The sequence below is a fragment of the Topomyia yanbarensis genome, chromosome 1 (genome assembly GCF_030247195.1).
Source record: "Topomyia yanbarensis strain Yona2022 chromosome 1, ASM3024719v1, whole genome shotgun sequence".
Lineage (NCBI taxonomy): Eukaryota > Metazoa > Arthropoda > Insecta > Diptera > Culicidae > Topomyia > Topomyia yanbarensis.
In genome coordinates, this window is record NC_080670.1 from 211,019,318 (window position 1) to 211,040,005 (window position 20,688).

Genomic DNA, 20,688 nt, shown 5'->3' on the forward strand with positions numbered 1-20,688 from the left:
CAAAATGGCTACCTTGTCTGCGGTTGTAATTTTTCTGCCTACATTCTCATTTCTCTTTTGACGCTGCTGTCGTTCGCTAGTGCAGGACGCCCAGCGCTGTACGGCAGTCTGTAAGCAAAGCAGTAACATGACAAAAAATACTACCCCCAGTACAGCCGCCGAACGCGAGCGGTACAGTTTCTCTTTCCTTATTTTACACTTTTTAATATTTTTAATTTATTCAATATTTTTAATCACAAACGATGACAATGAATGCGGTTCATTTACGCCACGACCGGCATCAACGCTTTCGTGTGCGGACCTCTCCCTTTGACTATGCACAGAAAAGTGTACAAAGCGAGAGAACAAACTTTACTACGCCACAATCTCACCGAGCAGTCGGAGTACAGCAGCAAAACATTCTACTGCTGTATGGGAAAATGTACTCGGTTTGATTACCGTTCTGGCAAGAGCTGTAGCAATGCGTCGCTGTAGCGGGCTGTACTGCTTGTTCAAATGTTCAAATGTAGTTTATCGGTACCGTTGGCATCCCTGGTTATGATGATATCCAATTTGTGTGTGGAAATCCATTGCGCCTTAGTTTTACCACAGCAAGTTGATGAAGAACACGATCGAAAGCTACATACACCGCATCGATCTTCTACTTTTCAAATCTGATTCAGACAAAGGTGATAAGTTATTACTTAGCACGTCTTGAAAGAATGATGAGAATAGATTTACCGACTCTGCAGATGTAGTTGACGTCCTGTCTCGATAGTTGACGCTGGCAGGAATTCCACCGGAGTTCCGCAGCTAAGACCAAAATTGCCTAGAGTCGTCCTTCATGGTGCACTCAATTCGGGAAACATATGAACGAAAGTAAGTTGCATTCATGAATTCCAATTGGCGTTCCAGTTACCGCATGGACGTTTTGGTGGTTTCGCCTCTTGTTATGAAAAATCATTTTGAAGCCTTCCTGAGACGATTTCGAAGATTTCGTAACTCTGCATTTCACCAAGGTCGTTTGTTATTCAAGCAGCGCGTAGTACTTAATTCATTCGTGATTTTTTTTGTTTTATTTATCATAATCACGTAAATTGAAATCGTAGAATAAATCTGCATCATCATTCATAGACATGACAAACACGGCGTCAACTTTCAACACAAACGGATTGTGGCGACGATCTAATTTCATTAACGATTACTAATACACACTAAATCAAGCATCCTTCCGTGCACGTTCGTCGAATAGTTCTCTTGTTGTAAACCAGAAACGACCGTGATTTCGGGTTCTGTAGAGGCTTTAATTGGAATACAAAGTCCAACTTCGTCATCAAAGCTTCAGCGTAGCAAAGGTAAATTATAGTCGCCGCTGGTATCAATTTGATCATACACTTGATTTATACAGGCAGCATGCTGTTCGTACGAGGCATGATCAGAATTCGGTGGTAGGTAAATTACACAGATAACGAGAGAAACGGTCGTCTCCATCGATAGTCACAATATTCCTTCGATTTTCCCTTTTTGATTCCTATCAATTCACCACCACCACCACGAAGGGCATCGCAAGTGGAGTAATTTCGATCGCATCGTCTTTAAGCCATGTTTCTGATAATACTATAACGCCGTAGTCAGAAAAAGATAGAGCAGCAAAAAGATCGTTTGTTTGAGTTCGTAGACCGCGAATGTTTTGGTAGTACACCGTGAGTGTGTGATATGTTTTTCTGTTTACGGTTTCAGTTTACGGGAAATCAAAGCTATGTGATATCAACTTTGACTGTAACGTTTGGTTTTCCTAGGTAGTGTCAGTTCAATCCTGCGGTGATAATTGAAATCGAAATGAGGATCGCATGAAGAAATCAAATTCACGGAATATTATTTCTTTCTGCCGGGTGGGTTTTGACAGGGCGATAGCTCACCGTTGTCTCAGAAGTCTGGATAGGAATTGAGCTGGCGGACGTGGCGTGATACACGAAATCGAGTAAGTGTTGATAGCTTCTGGTGAAATTCCTACCATTTGTAAACCGATCCGTTAGTCACGGTGTGTCCAAGTCGAGATGGACAGTGGGCTCTGCCAGCAAAATTTTTGGGTTTTTGCAGCGCTCCAGTTCCGAGAAATAGTGCACTGCTTGTGCCGCAGGTAACGATATGGAGCTGATAGCTCTTCAGTGATGATTCAGGATCGTTGCACTAGGGAATGCGCTCAAATGGTTGGTCAGTGGAGTGGACCAGGATAGGTCGATGCATTTTTTCCAATACCCGCCGCGATTATGAACTGAGTTCGCGAGTACATCTGATTGGAATACATGTGAGAGATTGGCTCCACTGAAGTAGTACGACCGTCCTCCGTTTTCCAATTCGACTTCGAGTGAGCGTTCAACAGAAAAGAAGCGACGAGTAACGTTGTATCTGTTGTCTTTGAGCTGCTCAAGCTGTTCATCTCACTAAGAAAGCTTGTCCACGGAGCGGTCATGGGAGTTGCGAGTGCTGCTCTTAACGAAATGTTCCTCGTAATATCGTTTCGCCGAAGACCACATCTTTGTATCGTGGACTTCTTTGAACTGCCAGAATCGGTTGACCAGTTCATCGTCCATGCAGAGAATACTGAACTTGCGATTTTGTGGATCGCTGTGCGGTCGTGGTTCTCCAACATTTCCGAGAGACGACACAACCGAATTCGTATTCTGCAGTAGTGGTAATTCTTCTCAGGGCGATATTCTGCTGCAGTTGAAAAATCCAGGTTATTCTGCTTTCTGCTGAAATGTCTGCTTTCGTCAAGGCCTGCTGTGTTTCCTGCAATGTTTGTTTTTGTGTACCTGAAATTAATCAAATATATAGTACTAATTCAAAAGGGACTATGTGCAACGAGTGCCTATTTTGGTTTACTTTCCCTCTTATTAATAACTCGATATCTTTTACGTTCTTTCATCAATGTATTCGCATAATAGGCTAGAAAGTATGCATAACAACAGTCTTTTGATATATGCTGCGCAATTATTGGAATGTTTCATAACAGCGTCAAAATAATCGAAGGAGAAATAATGATTATATAGATATACTTGCTAGTTTCGAGCGCATTCCGACGTTTCGACCTTACTGCCATCTTCTACAGGGTCACTATTTCAAACCTGGGCACACTCAAAACAAAAGCGACGATCGGAATAGCTTACAACTGAACACAAAAACTCATGACTGATGATTAATTATTCCTCCAAAAACTAGCTTAAAATTCACAAAAAAGAAAACCGTTTCAACTCGTATCTCCCCGAGTTCAGCTCTCTTCGAGACGACGCTGATCAAAACCGCCCCCCCCCCATTCCAACAATCTACTACACGGTAAAGCTGATCAAACAAACAAGCGCACACTGAATCAATCAATCAATATCAACGACACAAAGTATGGGACAATGACAGTGTGTAAACACCGGGCTAGCATAATAGGGTTTACATATTTTGTTTTTTCTATGACCGCGCCCTGCCTGCTCCCCGGCGGCAGTAGTTCAATAATCACCTGAATCCGAACGCATCTTCGTTCAAGCCGAACAATCGCTCGTGGAAGCTGATTAGGCGTTTCGTGGTTATCGGATCGGTTCGGTTGATAGAGGTTGAGAAGGGATTGCGTGCAGTTTTGTTTTTGGTTTGTTGTTGTGAGTGAGGGAAAAAATAGCATAGAATAGATTAAAATTGAACGAGATATTAGTGTCGAAACGAGATTAGTGAGGGACGTTCGATTAAAATATGTAAGTGCAAACTTTTGGCTAGTTTAAGGTTAAGACGATTGCCAAGTGATTTTTGATTGTTTAATAAATTCAACTAACCCTCCGGAAATCGCCTAAATGTAGGTAATGATACGACTGAAAACGGTTGTACCTTTTCCGCATTTGCAGTTTCTATTTGTTAACATTTTATACTAAAGCGCTCGAAAAGAAAAAAAACGACAAAAGCTCATGTCTTTGAAGTAGATTCAACCGAAAGCGAGAAGCGAACCGAGTGGGTAAACATCATTTAAATTTTCGCTTAATGAAGAGCAAACATGACACGTGGCAACCGTCTTTTCTCCCTGTGTTGAATACAAAAAAACCGAGAAAAAGTACGAAAAAAAGTTGCTCCTCTTTGGCTCCTTCGAAAAGCCGAAGGAGAAAAAAGGAGATGCTTGTTAATTCGAATAGTAAACTAGAGATGAATACTGTAAGTGGCGGAAGCATTCCCAAAAACACCCCAGGGAAAACCCAGATCCTACCTTCGGAAGTTGACTAGTTGATCGAGGCTCTGACCATTGCCTAGGGTGCCCGTACCCTTTCTATCGGAGCCCGCTCCGCTGGTAATATTCTGCGGACTCCCGTGAGATCCATGGGAACCGTGCGAACCCTGTGAGCCTTGAGAACCTGTCAGAAAAAAAAAAACACAATTACCTCCAGCCGTGGGGGACCGTAATGCAACGTAATGTGGGGTACAAACTTTTTCTCGATGGAATGTCGAGGGCAGGCGAAAGCGTGCCCGAACCCGGTCCCGAAAGAGACCGGTTGAAAAACTTCACGCCTGGCGACTGGGGCGTCCCATCCCGGGAATCACTCGACTCCAGACTGCTGAGATGATGTGGCAGGGCGGATCCGCTCGGATGATGGCTACCACTCTCGTCCTCCGGTGTTTGGGGTAGCGTGGGACATTCCTGATCCAGCAAGAAAATACAATCCGTGGCGATGTCGGTGATGAAGTGGAGATTCTCTTGCGCCCGGTCGATGCGGAAGAATCGTTCCGCTGTACAAGCTATCGCGGGAGGGAAGGACAAACTTAAATATTGATAGTTCCGAATAATTTTCTAAACTGTTATTACAATCGATAAAGCACCAATCCGGTGACAGTTTGGGACTGTCCGGTTGCTCCTCGCAGTACTTGTTAATTAGGACTCGGGCCTGCTCGAGATCGGTGACTGGCACATCCAGCGTGCCCAGATTGACCGCCGACTGCTTCAGCAGGTCCTTGTCGTAGTGATGCTGCTCGTAATCGGCCATCATGATCTTCAGCAGGGTTATGTTGAGAGATTCGAGTTTTTCTTGTCTGTGAAAAAAAGAGGAAATCAGTTCCGAGAAAGAGACGCAAATCAAGGACCCAACTTACGGCACGTTAGCTCGACCGGGCTTCCGTTTCGCCAACATCACAGCCTTGTTCAGTAGTGTCATTTCGATGGTGGACGGTTTCAGCTTGCACGCTTCACCGTCCACCTGCATCGGGATGGTCTTGGAGGTGACGACCTTTGCCGATTTGCATTGGGCAATGCACGTCCCGTGGCCACCGGCCTGCAGCAGCGGAAGTTGGTAGGTGGTAAGCCCGACCACCTCGATCAGCCCGTCGTCGGTGGCCGGTTCGAACTGGCCGCCGGATTTGTTCCACGGGTGGGTTCCCCCACCGTAGCTGAGGAAAAAAATATGCGCATTATTTTACGTTCACATTTAGGAGATTGATCTCAGTAGGCCTTGCGATAGTTTTATTCGAATCAACATTTGACACTCATGCTGATTTTGTTTATTTGTAAGAAGGTTTTAGCACTAATTTTTGTTATTTTCATCCGAGCTACGATTTGATGTTTTTACAGCAGTTTGGTCCAAAACTGAGTCATTTCCAGTTTCAAGCAAAAACTATTTAGAATTTATCCAAAATGACAGCTACAAGCGAACCTACTCGAACTCGAAACCAAGTAAGGTTAGCTTTCGTTTCTATTTATCTCATTCATTTGAGTACATTGGTACATTGAGTGTTTTACGGCAAAATTGTTATTGTTAAGCTTGTTCTGAACGAAGCAACGATATTGATACTTATTTAAACACAATCCATTCATTAAGACCAATTAGATTAATAAGGGGTCTTTTACCCTACTATCGTTTACTCACCTTGGAATGTTGAGAAATACTATCGCATGCACCTTGTGCTCCTTCAGCTTCGACGTCACGTCCTTCCCGTCGCACTCCAGCGTCACAAACTCGGCCAGTCCCTTCCACTTGCGCTTCAGTAGATCCTTCCCGCCGGCCTGACCGTAGAACATTTTGTTCCGCAACCGAGAGTTGAACTTTTCCGGGTGAGCCTCTGTCAGATGGAAAATTATTAGAATATTTTAATCCCTACCACTCGTTCCCAAGCTTACCTCTAGCTTCGTGAAATTCCAGCGCTATGTGGGCATCGACACCGAGCGAGAAGTAGTTGTTCACCACATTCAGCGGCAGGTTGTCCTTGCCGTCGTCTGCGTTCGGTACGTCCGGGTTCGGGTCCACCTTCAGGCTCCATCGGTCCAGCAAAACGGTGTCGGAATTACCAATGTTGCCCAGTATTTTGCCGATCGGTTCGTCCGTGTAGCCCTGGGGAGAAGAGGTTTGATTGAATCGTCAAAAATAATTCCTTTCCGAACCATTGCCAGTCAACGGCAAAGCCAGCCGGATTCAAAATCGATTCCCCGCCAGCAAATTGGAACGATTTTGTCCGTTCGTTCGATTTAACTCGGGTCCCGCGAGCGCGGCATGGGAATATATGTAAGTCCTAAACAATCACGTTTTCAATCAATTTATTTTTATCTCTTCAAATCAAATATTATTTTCTTTCTGTACTTTCGGTCGAATCGGTGGGTCGTCTGTGACACACAGACACATATCGCACGAAACTAGAAATGGCATTTTGAGATGCGCTTTTACAAGAGGACAGACCGCAACTACGTTCAATCGATGGTGCCCGGGACTAGGATTGACTGTATTTTTCAGTCCCTATATGCTCGCATCAACGAATGCTGGATAATGGGGTTTGATTTCAGGTTTTTTTTTTCTCATTTTAGCTATAGTCGAAGATCAGTCACAGCTGGATGCAGTTCGCGAGTGCGATAATGATGGTGGAAATCGTACATGCGAGAACTAATGGAACGGAAAGAATTCTATGAATTCATACCATAACATCAAAGGAATGCCGTATCCTTTTTTTTCATCAGCTTTTCTCGCTTGCTGGTTCCGGTGAAAAGGGTTCAATGGTTTCGTTGAAGTGTAAAAGTCACTAATAGTGACGAGGAAGGGTATCGAACAGCAGGGATTCCAAATCGTCAAAACTTGGTCGTTTTAAACATATTAAATTTCAGTAAAGTTGACTGTTCCAGGTAGACTGTAGAAGCTGAATGAGCGTAATAATGCGGAGTTCGATCGCAGTAGGCGACAATGAAGGGGGAACTTTTCGTTCGCTTCGCGTGGAAACGTTTTCAAAGTAGAGAAATAATCATTTTTTTGTACCGGGAGATATCTATTTGTGACTTGTTTTTTTCCAATGAATGTAATGAAGCAGAAATTATTATTACCGTGTAAACTACGTCTGCGATTGAAGGCGTATTAATTACAAGTTTCCAGTGTGTTTCTGCATGGCCAAAGTGCAGAAATCTGTTATTGTGCTTTATTTGCAACAGAAAAAAGTACGGATAAGTGAATGTCACTGTTTTTACATTCGCTTATTAATGCTGATTTCGTTTTTAGAGCCGAGTCGCTCTAGGTTCGCTCTGAGCTGTCACTTTTGTATGGATTTTGTAAATATTAGAGCGAACCTAGGGCGACTCTGATCTAAAACCGAAATCAGCATAAGACAAAACACCAGTCTAAAACTACTACAACGAGTTGTGCATTCGTTTTTTAACCCAGTGTTCAGTGCGGAAACAAAGTGTAAAGGACATTAGTAATTTGATTAATGGTCCCAGTTACGCGGCCCTATTCTGCGCGCCGTGTGACGTGAGACGACTAATCTCGCCTCACTTCACGTGACTTTCCTCACCCTATTCTGAGAGTCGACTTGGGTGATGTGAGATTCCCCATTGCGGTTTTTTTTTTTTCATTTCGTTTATTTGATAGGCACAAATGCGTTAGCTTGGCGGTGCCGAATTATTTTGTTTTTACATTTTGAATATCTTAAAACTAGGAGGTTACAATGTTGAAATATTTTTTTTATAAAAGAGAAAAAATTTTACAGCTATCTTAAGACTAGAAAAAAAAAATCTATATATAAGAGAGGGGGCAAAAGATTTTTTTTATGAAAAATTTTAAAACAAGGAATTCAATAGTAATAGTTTTTTAGGAAATATTTACAGTTATCTTAAAACTAACAATATAGTTTGGTACACAAAAGGGGGAACAAATATTTATGAAAAATTTCACAGATGTTTTAAAACTAGGGATACAATTCTATTTACAAGATGGGGGACAATAGTTTTAACAAAGAGTAGAAATTACAACTATCTTAAAACTAGGAATACGGAATACAAATTTGATTTTTTATCGGATACTTATGCTTGGTCATTTCCAAAATCGGTGTAGAAGTAGTTGTATCAAGGACAGGGGAGAGAAGGCGTAGATGGTGACCGGTAGAGAAGAGCAAAACTTGCAACTTTCGGGCAAACGGGAGATCAGCGAAACAAATTTGCGCCTCAGTCTAGTAGGTTGGATTGGCGGATGGTATTCTTCGGACCCGCGGGGAATCCTTTAAAGGGAATCCTTCGGACCTCGAGTCGCTCTCGCTTCAGATTCCGTAGTGATAAGGGCGACGGCGGTTACATAGTGGCAGTCTGAAGCATATCGGTTCCACACGGCAAGAGGAAACTTCTAAAAACGAGAAATAAAAAGAGAGGGGCTAAATTGGGATATTTATCGTTTTTATGAAAGTATAAATAAGGGACATATAGGGGAAATCACGATTTGCCAGCATATCTCGGACTGGGACATTGGGTGGTCTACCTCGGGCCCGAAGGGAATCCTTTAACTGAGACCTGGCGTCCAAATACCCGGCGCATACCCAGACAACGTGCTCGATGTCATGATAGCCCTCGTCACAAGCGCACAGACTACTCTCCGCAAGCCCAATACGCCGCAAATGTGCATCTAAGGTGTAGTGGTTGGACATAAGTCGGGACATTACACGAATAAAATCCCGACCCACATCCATCCCCCTGAACCAAGGTTTCGTTGATACCTTTGGGATAATCGAATGTAGCCATCGTCCAAGTTCACCATTGCTCCACGAGGTTTGCCAACTGTTGAGTGTCCTCTGACGACAAATACTAAAAAATTCGTTGAAGCAGATTGGTCTTTCGTATATGTCACCATTTAATGCGCCCACCTTTGCTAATGAGTCGGCCTTTTCATTGCCCGGGATAGAACAATGAGAGGGGACCCAAACAAAGGTAATCTGATAAGATTTTTCAGATAACGTACACAAGGACTCCTGTATCTTCCCCAGAAAATACGGGAATTGCTTTTTAGGCTTCACCACACGAAGAGCCTCGATAGAGCTGAGGCTGTCCGAAATGATGAAGTAGTGATCTGTGGGCAGAGTGTCGATGATCCCAAGGGTGTACTGAATTGCAGCTAACTCTGCGACGTAAACTGAAGCAGGATTATTGAGCTTGAATGAAGCGGTGATAGTATTGTTGAAGATACCGAAGCCAGTGGACCCATCGAGATTTGATCCGTCAGTGTAGAACATTTTGTCACAGTCGACTTCTCGGAATTTATTATAAAATATATTGGGGATCACTTGAGGGCGTATATGGTCCGGGATTCCACGAATCTCTTCCTTCATGGATGTGTCGAAGAATACAGTAGAATCAGAAGTATCTAGGAAACGAACACGGTTGGGAGTATACGTAGAAGGATTAATGCTCTGTGCCATGTAGTCGAAGTATAAGGACATAAATCGGGTTTGAGAATTAAGCTCGACGAGCCTCTCGAAGTTTTCAATCACCAACGGGTTCAGAATGTCGCAACGGATGAGCAATCGATATGAGAGTTCCCAAAATCGATTTTTTAGCGGAAGAACGCCCGCCAGCACTTCGAGACTCATCGTATGGGTCGAATGCATGCAACCCAAGGCAATGTGCAAGCAACGATACTGGATTCTCTCCAGTTTGATGAAGTGTATGTTCGCAGCGGAGCGGAAACAGAAACACCCGTACTCCATCACCGACAATATCGTTGTTTTGTACAACCTGATCAGGTCTCCTGGGTGAGCACCCCACCATGTTCCAGTTATTGTTCGGAGAAAATTGATCCTTTGTTGGCATATCTGTTTCAGATACCTAATGTGACATCCCCAGGTACCTTTAGAGTCGAACCATACCCCGAGATATTTAAATGTGAAAACCTGATTGATCGTTACACCCATTAATAGAAGCTGGAGTTGCGCCGGCTCACGCTTCCTAGAAAAAACAACCAACTCAGTTTTCTCCGTGGAGAACTCAATACCCAGCTGAAGAGCCCAAGCAGACAAATTGTCCAAGGTATTTTGTAATGGTCCTTGCAAGTCGGCAGCTTTGGGCCCTGTAACAGAGACCACCCCGTCGTCTGCAAGTTGCCTTAGCGTGCATGAATTGGCAAGACAATCGTCAATGTCATTCACGTAAAAATTGTAGAGCAGGGGACTTAGACATGAGCCCTGGGGAAGACCCATATAGCTAAATCGCGATGTTGTTAAATCGCCATGCGAAAAGTGCATGTGCTTTTCAGACAACAGGTTTAGCAAAAAGTTATTTAAAATTGGTGAAAGACCATGCTGGTGCAGCTTCTCTGACAGAATGTTGATAGAAACTGAGTCAAAAGCCCCCTTAATATCCAAGAAGACTGATGCCATCTGCTCTTTGTTAGCATAGGCCATTTGGATTTCTGTAGAAAGCAACGCAAGGCAATCGTTCGTCCCTTTGCCTTTGCGGAAGCCAAATTGTGTATCTGACAGTAAGCCATTTGCTTCAACCCAATTGTCGAGGCGAAACAAGATCATTTTCTCGAACAACTTCCGAATACAGGACAGCATTGCAATCGGCCGATACGAGTTGTGGTCGGAGGCTGGTTTTCCTGGTTTTTGAATGGCGATGACCTTCACTTGCCTCCAGTCATGAGGGACAATGTTACCCTCAAGAAACTTGTTAAATAAGTTCAGCAAGCGCCTTTTTGCGGTGTCAGGCAGATTCTTCAGCAAGTTGAATTTGATTCTGTCTAACCCTGGGGCGTTATTGTTGCATGATAAGAGAGCAAGTGAAAACTCCACCATCGAAAACGGTGTTTCGTTCGCGGTATCGGGAGGAGACGCGGCGCGGCACGTTTTCTGTACCGGGACAGAGTCCGGACAGATCTTCTTGGCGAAAGCGAATATCCAACGGTTTGAATATTCCACGTTCTCGTTGGTACTATTACGGTTACGCATACGTCGAGCCGTACCCCAAAGAGTGCTCATCGCTGTTTCTCTCGTTAACCCGTCGACGAACCGGCGCCAATAACTGCGTTTTTTGGCTTTCATTAAACTCTTCATTCGCCTTTCTAGCGACGCGTACTGTTGATAGCTAGCGGGTAACCCGTCTTCCCGGAAGGCCTTATATGCAGTGGACTTCTCCGCGTACAGCTCTGAGCACTGTTAATCCCACCACAGTGTGGGAAACCGTCCATGGGTATTCGCGCTGGGTACTGGTTTAGTCTGAGCTTGATTCGCACTGTCGAGAATCAAGCCAGCCAAAAACCTGTACTCTTCCTCCGGAGGAAGTTCTCGAGTGGATTCGATTTTAACGGATATCGCGGTCGCGTAACTCTTCCAATCAATGTTCCGTGTGAGGTCATACGAGACATTGATTGTTTCCGATGGTCTTGAACCGTTAGCAATTGAAATCACGATAGGCAAATGATCGCTACCGTGGGGATCTGGGATCACCTTCCACATGCAATCTAACTGTAGCGATGTCGAGCAAAGCGACAAATCCAACGCGCTTGCGCGTGCTGGTGGTGTAGGAATCCGCGTCATTTCTCCCGTGTTTAAGATGGTCATGTTGAAATTATCGCAAAGATCTTGGATTAATGTTGATCTATTATCATCATGAAGACAGCCCCATACCGTACCGTGCGAGTTAAAGTCTCCCAGAACTAGCCGCGGTGCCGGTAAGGATTCCGTGATATTACAAAGCGTTCGGTGCCCTACCGAGGCTCTAGGAGGAATGTAGATGGAAGCAATGCAAAGGTCTTTACCTTCGATTAAAACTTGACAAGCGACAATTTCAATGCCTGGTGTCGAAGGGAGGTTAATTCGGTTGAAAGAATAGCACTTTTTGATCCCCAAAAGTACTCCTCCATAGGGGTTTTCTCGATCCAGACGAATTATATTAAAGTCGTGGAAGTTGAGATTTATATCGGAAGTTAACCAAGTTTCACATAATGCGAAAGCATCACATTTTAAACTATTTAGTAAAAATTTAAAGGAATCGATTTTCGGGAGGATACTTCTGCTGTTCCACTGTAGAACAGTGATCGAATCGGTGACCTCGTTCGATGACTTAGCCATCGAAGGATACGATCGCTGCAAGGAGGGGCCATTTAGTAGTCAACTGCTTCAAAAATGTTTGCACTATAGGGAGAAAACGTATCAGAAGGCTTTTAAGAGGATCAGTAACATTGAAAGCTGTGAAAATTAAGTCCACTATTTCAGAAAATTTCATTAGTCCGCTACCGGACTGAGTATCTGTTTGAAAAAAGGGGACACTTGGGGTTTTTGGTGTCCCTGGAAGTGGTGGGTACTCCTTGTTAGAATTAAGATTTCCAAGTCCTGGAGCAAATTGCTTCGGCTTTTGTGCATCACTTCCGTTGGATTTAGTGATTGTAGTTGGCGCACTCTGAGGGGACGACACCTTGGCACCCTTACGAGGCAATTTAGGGGAGGCTAGATTTCTCCTCTTCCTGGATTCCCCTGGGTTAACCAATGATGTTCCCTCTTGTGGGTCGTCAGATTCTTGCTCAACGCCAGCCAAAAGAGCAAAGGAATTTTCGGAAGGGACAGATGGCGAAGCATTCTTTAGCATTTCTGCATAAGAGTGCCTCGAGCGATCCTTAAGGGAGCGCTTAATTTTATCCCCGCGCTGCTTGTACGCCGGACATGACTTAAGAGCATGCGGAGGGCCCCCGCAGTAAATACACTTCTCAGTTTCTCCACCGCAAGCGTCATCCTCATGCTCTCCCTCGCATTTGCCGCACCGTTTTTTATTGCCACAATAAGTGGCTGTGTGGCCCAGTTGCTTGCAATTGCTGCAGTTCATTACCCGCGGTACAAACAGGCGAACGGGTAAGCGAACCCTATCCAGGAGGACATAGTTGGGAAGAGCAGACCCGGAGAAAGTCACCCGAATTGAGTCTGACGGAGAATAAGTCGTCTTATCATTTTCTGTTTTTGCGGAATACAATTGCTTGCATTCCAGAATCTTCACCTTTTGAAGTGAAGGGTCCTTAAAGCAGCCAACCCCGTACTTCAACAGGTCTTCGCACTTTAGACCCGGTTCGGCGACTATTCCATCGATCTCCACTGCCCTACAAGACACATACACTCTGAATTGTTTCGTAAAACGCTCGCTGCGAGCAATCTGGTTTGCCTGATCGAGGTCATTTACTATAACGCGTATCTTATTAGCTCGAACACGTGTTATCTGAGCTACGGCCGGGTAGTTAGCAGTCAGCTCCCGTGATATTTATATTGGGCGATTTCGTGTTGGGCCGGAAATACACCACCCAGGGTCCATTTGAACTGGCTGGGTATGTTTTAATACGGGGAGGACTGGGGGAATCAGGGGAGGGAGTAATATCGGGTTTATCCGGTAAATCCATGGGAATATCATTCCCATCCAATGTTCCTTCGCCCTCGACCATTTAGGCACGAGGATAGCACGTGGTGTAAACGAGAGATGAAACTTGTATTCAGAGGAAAGGGAAAAGTAGACCGATCGGGGAAAGGGAAACGAAAGAAAGAAAAATAATACTTAGCTTATATATCGGCGTGTCCGGCAATTCTGGTATTCACTTCACCAGCCTAGGCACCGGCGAACAAAGACTGCCTCAAACAATAGTTGACCTTCACTGTCAATATATATTCTTGTTCACTTTATGCACAGCACCAGAAAACGAACTGCTTCGATCGAGAGCTCGGAGAGTTATGCCCCCCCCATTGCGGTTGAATGGGTGTCTCACGTCACCCGAAGTGACTCTTCAGAATTGGGTGAGAAAAGTCACTTGGAGTGAGGTGAGATTAGTCGTCTCACGTCACACGCCGCGCACAATAGGGCCGACGATGTAAATGTCGCTCTTCAAGCCACAGGAACAGATGGCCTACCCTACTAGATATTTCTTTGCGAACTTCAACAGCTATAGATCTATGCAACCTTTCCTGTTCCAGTCGATGTGTAATTTTCTTGTTCCGGAAGCTGTTTAAAGCCTGCATTGGCGTAGGTTTTTTCATCCTGTACCACGCAATCAAACTTCCGTCACCATCTTCATGTACAGCTTCCGCGATCATTCTCTAGCCGATTTATTTTGTCTAGTGTAAAGTGCTCAAAGCAAATGTTATTTTGTTTTACGACGTTAAAGGCAAGGCAACCATGAATCTTTTGTGTAATGTTAGGACTTATTTACACCTTCATTGTGTACGAAAAAAAAATATTTTCAGTTACGCAGAACCACACATACGAGCGGTTCGAGAGTAGACGTCCCACCATTTCCACGTCGAGGAGCGCCGCGGCGAACACGATAACTCTTGATAAAATTGTCTGACACAAAAAATTAAACAAGATTTGTAAAGTTTAGACTTGTAGTTACTCGATGAGCTAAAAATGGAAAAAGTTCGAGTTTCGAAAAATGGCTTCATAAAAACCGAAAAATCTCATATTTTTCTTCTATAAAATTCATTTACTTTTCTACAAAATAATAATTTTTCAGTTTTCTGTGGTTCGTCGACAGACTATACATATTGTGAATTCAAGTCAATTAGTTGATTAGTTTTGAAGTTATCGGGTTCACCAATTTGAATAGTGCGGCTTCGAAAAAAAACGCTAATTAAGTTACCGATAGATTGAAATCTGCGTGTGTTACAGCAAATACGCGCGAGGAATGCATGACTGTTTAAAACAAAAGAAGTTCTGCGCAACCACCGAGATTGCGGGAGATTATTCTAGAGGTTCAATACTAACAATTAAGTGAATAAAAAAGTAGATTTTTTTACCCAGTACTTCACTCACTTTGAGGGGTGACAGAACACCATTTTGAGGACATCGGCAGACACACCACGTTACATAATCTCTACTTGTCTTAGCGATGAGCACAGATGTCGCTTACTAAGCATTGCGTGTATCCAGTTGGGTATCTATACAGGAACTTCACGAAATGGATTCGAAAGACATGTTGTGAAAAGCACCTTCAATGTCAAGAAAAACTCCTAAAATTGACTGCTTTTGCGAAGAAGTTTGTTCAATGTTATGGACAACAGTGTGTGACAGAGTGGTAGTAGACTTTCTTCTAATATGCATGAGGCAGGTACTTGCCCAAGCTAGCTTCCATTTGACGTTCCACAGGAGTGAGAAGGATGAAGTTCAGACTGAAACTCTTTGCCTTCTCAGTGGTAATGCCGACGAATTTCGCAATTATTTTCTGCCACGCTTGTGGAATCTCATTTATAGTCTTGCAACAGCACGCAAGATTACATTCTTCAAAATATGCTTGAAGTGTTTCTATCCTTGATATGTTGCTACTATGAATGAGTTCATTACCTCATCCAAGTCACTTATAGACTTAATTTTTGAAAAAACTTAAAAAAATCTAGTAACTAAGCAGTATAGGTCCCAGTTCGTAGATTTGAGTTAACGATATCTAACGAAAAGCTTAAATGAAAGTAGATGTATCTTTGATCAAATAAGGTTTAAGTTATTTAGGTACGAGCCAGTTTGCGTACTACTGTCAGAGCAAAGAATTAGACCTAACACCTCTTTCCTGGCAGATAGTGCAAATATCGGGAGATTTTCTGCATTTAGTAAATGCAGATTTGTGCTACTTTTGGATTCCATCAATTCGAAGCCTCTCACATTGATATCTGAACTGCCATCAAATTATGTGATGCGCACTCGCATCACTAAGTGGAATGAGCGCAAGCCCATTTCTGCCACTGCCTTTTGAAATCATCAGAAGGTAATGATTCATTATGCGAGAAATATGCCGTACAAACACAAATATCGCGAGTTGTTAGATCGGACATAGCACACGCGCCAATAGCACTTTTCGGAGGTATATATGCACGATGCATCTCACGTGGATTTGTCATTCCAATTTTGCTGAAGGCTCCGATGACGGGGCTAAGTAACTTTTCAACACAGAAGTTACCATTATGGAAATACGATTCTTCAATCGAAGTTATGGAAATGCCTCCTTCGAGTAGGAGGCTAAGTAGATTCAAAGTTGTGTTTCGTTTTCGCTGGAGATTTGTTTATGCTACTTTATCCCTTGTCGATCAGAGCACTACACATTTCATCACCAGCATTTATTATACAGCAACTAGAATATATCATACACGAACCCTGAAATGGACATAATCATCATTTGAATAGCACGATTTACGAAGTTCACTGTGTCAGATTCGCTTGACATTCTTTCTCTATTTGCGACGGGCTCAATTCAATCTCTCAACCATTCAGTCCTCGAAGCAGAGTTGGCTGAGCTACTACTGTTATTAGGCGCATCTTACGACATTAGAATAGAAGTAATATTACCTGATAGCTTGTGGTAGTGTCGGATTCTTACTGCAGTACTTTGTTGTAAACTTACCGAATAAACCTCAACCAATTGTTTCTCCATTCTCCCGTGAATTAGCATTTCTTCCTTTGTATTAATCGTTCATATTTTTCTCAATAGTTACTATTTCTTAATCGCTGTTCAACCCTTGCGGTACAACTGACCTGCCGAGTCGTCAAGTGATCCGGGTATGCCAACCAACTTCACTCACATTCATTCGTAGCCACCTTCGCGTAGTTTCTCTTCCGATTTAGAAGCTTTCCTAGCTTGTTGTCCTATATGCACTTTACTCGAATATTTCCCGGCAGCGCAGAGTGTTTGGAAACTGAAAAAGTGGAATAAATGAATAACTCCTCGTGGTTACGTCTTAGAAATATGTGTTTTCGGCAAAGTTAATACTTTGTCTAGATCGTCATGTAGTTGCAGCAAAATAGTTCGTAATTTTGCTGCTAGGGCAGAGCTTCACCTAACTTTTTAATGAGGTATGATATAAGGATGGTGTCTTCGTAGAAGTTTTAGGCAATGCTATTTTGAGTAACTCTACCCAAGGTACTAACAATATATGTCATTAACGGTTTTAAGATAATGCGCTATTTTTGCCTTTCGTTTGCTCCTCTTAACAAACATTTATATGCTGTAAAGCTAAACAATAAACTTCGTGCATCTTGAGATGAATGACACCAGAATCCTGAGAAAAATTCCATCCGACTTCTGAGCAGAAAAAGGCAAAAAATAGATTCCATCGAAATGCTAAGAATGATTCTATCAGAATTCCAATTAGAATACTCCAATCAGAATTCCAATTAGAATAGCGAATTCCAATTAGAATGCTGAAAAATATGTAAACGTGACGTTATTTCTCATCATAATGAACTCGCTCTTCACAGTGCTTCCCGTAGGTATCTACGTATTCGTTTACGCTGACGATATCATCCTGGTGGTCCTGGGGAGAACCATCACACGTACCCGGATATCACTACCGGTGGCCGTCAACCCGTCAGCCGATGGACACTCGCAACAGGATTCAACACATTCGCCGAAAAATTAGTAATCTGGGTACTGCGGCACACACCAACTAGCGAACCCCAGTCCAATCCATATCAACGACATCATGGTACCCATTCGGAAGGGACCAGTCATTCTTGGAGTCACAATCGACAGGAAACTCTCGCTGATTTCCCCGCTTCCGGCGAATCAAAAAAGACTGCGAAAGCAGAAAGCGCACTATCTGCTCCCGTCACCCCAAAAACAACCGTAGAACGGCACTCACCATCGGACGATCTCTAATAAACAGCAAAATTTTCTACGGAATCGAACTCACGTACCTAAACATAGATGGGCTCTCCACCATCCTCGGTCCACCATACCACGGAGCGGTGTGGTTAACCTCCGGACTACTACCAAGCACCCCGGCCGGAGCAGCATGTGTCGAGACCAGAGTACTCCCTTGAAGCTGGGAAGTCAGCTGGGGTAGTCCTCAAACGGTTACTAAATTTCCTCGAGAGGACAGTTGCCACCTCCTCACCATCGCAGCCAACATCTACCTGGAATTTCACCAACAACCCCCCACCCTCACCCAAACCATCACCCGACTACATCGCATAAGACCACAAGCCTGGTACGATCCTGAACCTAACATTCACAACAGCCTCACCCGTACAATAAAGGCCGGAGACTTCCCGAGTAGTATCATACCAAGATATAGTCAACTGATCGGAAATACCAACAACATATTAAATTATACAGCGAACGTTTCCAAGACGGACGACGGCATCGGAGCGGATATCAGCGGACTGGGGAATGGGCTCTTCTTCCGCCTCCTATCCTCTTGCTCAGTCTTCACAGCCGAAGCTGCAGCCATCGCAGTGACAATAACTAAAAGAAACGCAGACGAACCAACCGTAATTTTAACCGATTCCTTTTTAGTCCTACGGGACATTGCACCAGGAAGTTCAGCCCACCCATTCGTACAGGCCATCGAGTCCCACCGAAACCTACTGTGTTGGATCCCTGACCACAGCGACATCAGAGGGAACATAGATGCCGACCGGCTAGCGCTACACGACAGACGTGCTCGAGCCCGACTACCAGAATAAATAGAATCAAATAACGTGAACCTGCGGAATAGCTGGCAGAGCTCCCGAGGCTACACACAGAAGGTCAAGGGATCTGCCGACTGCTGGTCTGATTGAGCCAGTTTGAGAGAACAGCGAATACTGTCCCGATTTCGGGTGGGACTTACGAGAGTTACACACGCTCAGACCATCTCTAGGGAACCAACACCGGAATGTACCACGTGCAACACCCGACTCTTTGTTGAACACCTCCAATGCAACTGCCGGGAACTCGAGAATCTCCGGCGACAGTAAAATTAGACCAATTTAATTCCAGACGTGCTGTCCGACGACCTGGTCCGGGAGGAAGTACTTCTTCTATTTTTAAAGGACTCCACCTATACAACCGCAAATGAATCAACAAGACCAAACGTGGGCCCTCTGTTATACCTTCACCGGAAACTCCCACAGCCCAGACTAACCAAGACCGAACCCTCGAAGACATCTCAATAAAGAAGCGATGAGCCAATCTGAAACAACTACAGCCACGCTAGCAACCGGCAATGGAGCAGCTCTCTTTCAGAAAATCCTCACCAACCACCAATACGGCCCAAATCAGTCTAGACCAAACCCTCGATGGCATCTCCAAAGATGCACCAACCACACCGTCAATGGACCCTCTGGCACACCCTTGCGGTGCTGGAGAGGTCGCCCATGGCCCTTAGGACCAGCGGATCTCCTGCAGCCGGCCTCCCCACCTACTGAAGTGACGAGCCAACCTGGAACAACCATAATCACCACCGAAATTAAAACCAACCAACCGAGGGACCTCTGCCACACCCCGGCCAGGTGCTGGAGAGGTCTCCAGCGACCCCGTTCAACCGAATAGACAACCAACCCCTTCAAGAGAAAATATCGCAAAAACCAAAAGAAAAGCTAAATTTTAGACTGTAGAATGAAATGTAGCTATTACCATTAGAACGTTTGCCGGTTTAAACCCCAATGAACAATAAGATTGTAAGCAAAATCCTGGGATGGATTACATCAGAATCCCACACAGGATTTCGTCAGAATCTCGAGAAGCATGACACCAGAATTCTAAAAGAGTACCACAACCAGAGCGTCCGAGCCCCATCAAATGACATTTTATGTGTCAAAACGATCCACAGTAATCAATTTTTTCTGATCAGAGATCTCCCCCTCTTGCGCACGAGGTTGCTTGAACTCTTTGAAGCAATATGCAGAAACTCTAAATTGCGTAATCGACGTAATCTTCAAAACTATTCGCTCCAGGCAAAACAATGTTCACGATTTACGTGTAAGGCTTTCTCTAGTAGACACATCCAAATTTTGTCAAATAACTGCATCGAATGGACCATCAAAAATCCGTAGCTGAGGAAAATCCGTCCAGCTCTAGATGTTTTCACCTTACTACATCGTCTTGACCTACAGTCAACATCATTATAACTTCAACTGTTGATTAGGTGCTCTATAATGATGACTCTGTTCGAGAAAGGCTGACTCGTGCATGGTAATGTTCACTTATTCCCTAAGCATGCGAAATACACTGATTTGTGTAAATACTTCAGCAAAAAATGAGTGACCCTCTTGGGAGAATGATAAGGATACAGGAATTGTCAACGGTTGTCCACCGTAGGGGATAAGAGGATCGTTTATGTGGCCACATGATATAAAGGGGCCATTCAAAAATTACGTAACGCTTTTAGGGGGGGAGGGGGTCCGAGAAATTGTTACATATTGCTGCATATGGGGAAGGGGGAGTAAGCTAGAATGTTACGTAACATGTTTTTACTGAAGAAAAAAAAAATTCAAGGAATTTGTTACGTAATAGTGGAGGGAGAGATAGAGGAATTTGTGACACTTTGTTACATGGAGGTAGGGGGGAGTCAATTTAAGGCAATTTTTGCGTTACGTAATTTATGAATGGTTCCTAAATGCCCCCTCACAGCAAAGTGAGAGTACCGCGTTGATTTACTATTGAAAGTTGGGCCTCTAGCATCTAAAAGCTATCAAATCTGAAGGAAGTCGTTCAGTTAAGATGAAATGAAGCA

General features: G+C 43.9%; 1 protein-coding gene across 7 annotated transcripts in view; it reads right to left on the bottom strand.

The window, feature by feature from the left end:
• Nucleotides 1–20,688, bottom strand: part of LOC131691114 (eye-specific diacylglycerol kinase) — a 256,899-nt gene that overhangs the window by 20,482 nt on the left and 215,729 nt on the right. For 6 of the 7 annotated variants that reach the window (XM_058977302.1, XM_058977319.1, XM_058977300.1 and 3 more), the window contains 7 exons: nt 6,119–6,329; nt 5,868–6,060; nt 5,098–5,391; nt 4,814–5,037; nt 4,438–4,746; nt 4,220–4,364; nt 3,491–3,538 (listed from right to left, as the gene is read on the bottom strand). In XM_058977302.1, coding sequence (XP_058833285.1) covers nt 3,491–3,538; nt 4,220–4,364; nt 4,438–4,746; nt 4,814–5,037; nt 5,098–5,391; nt 5,868–6,060; nt 6,119–6,329 — 1,424 coding nt within the window. The remainder of the gene's footprint in view (nt 1–3,490; nt 3,539–4,219; nt 4,365–4,437; nt 4,747–4,813; nt 5,038–5,097; nt 5,392–5,867; nt 6,061–6,118; nt 6,330–20,688) is intronic. The other variant, XM_058977326.1, reaches the window with a different exon arrangement.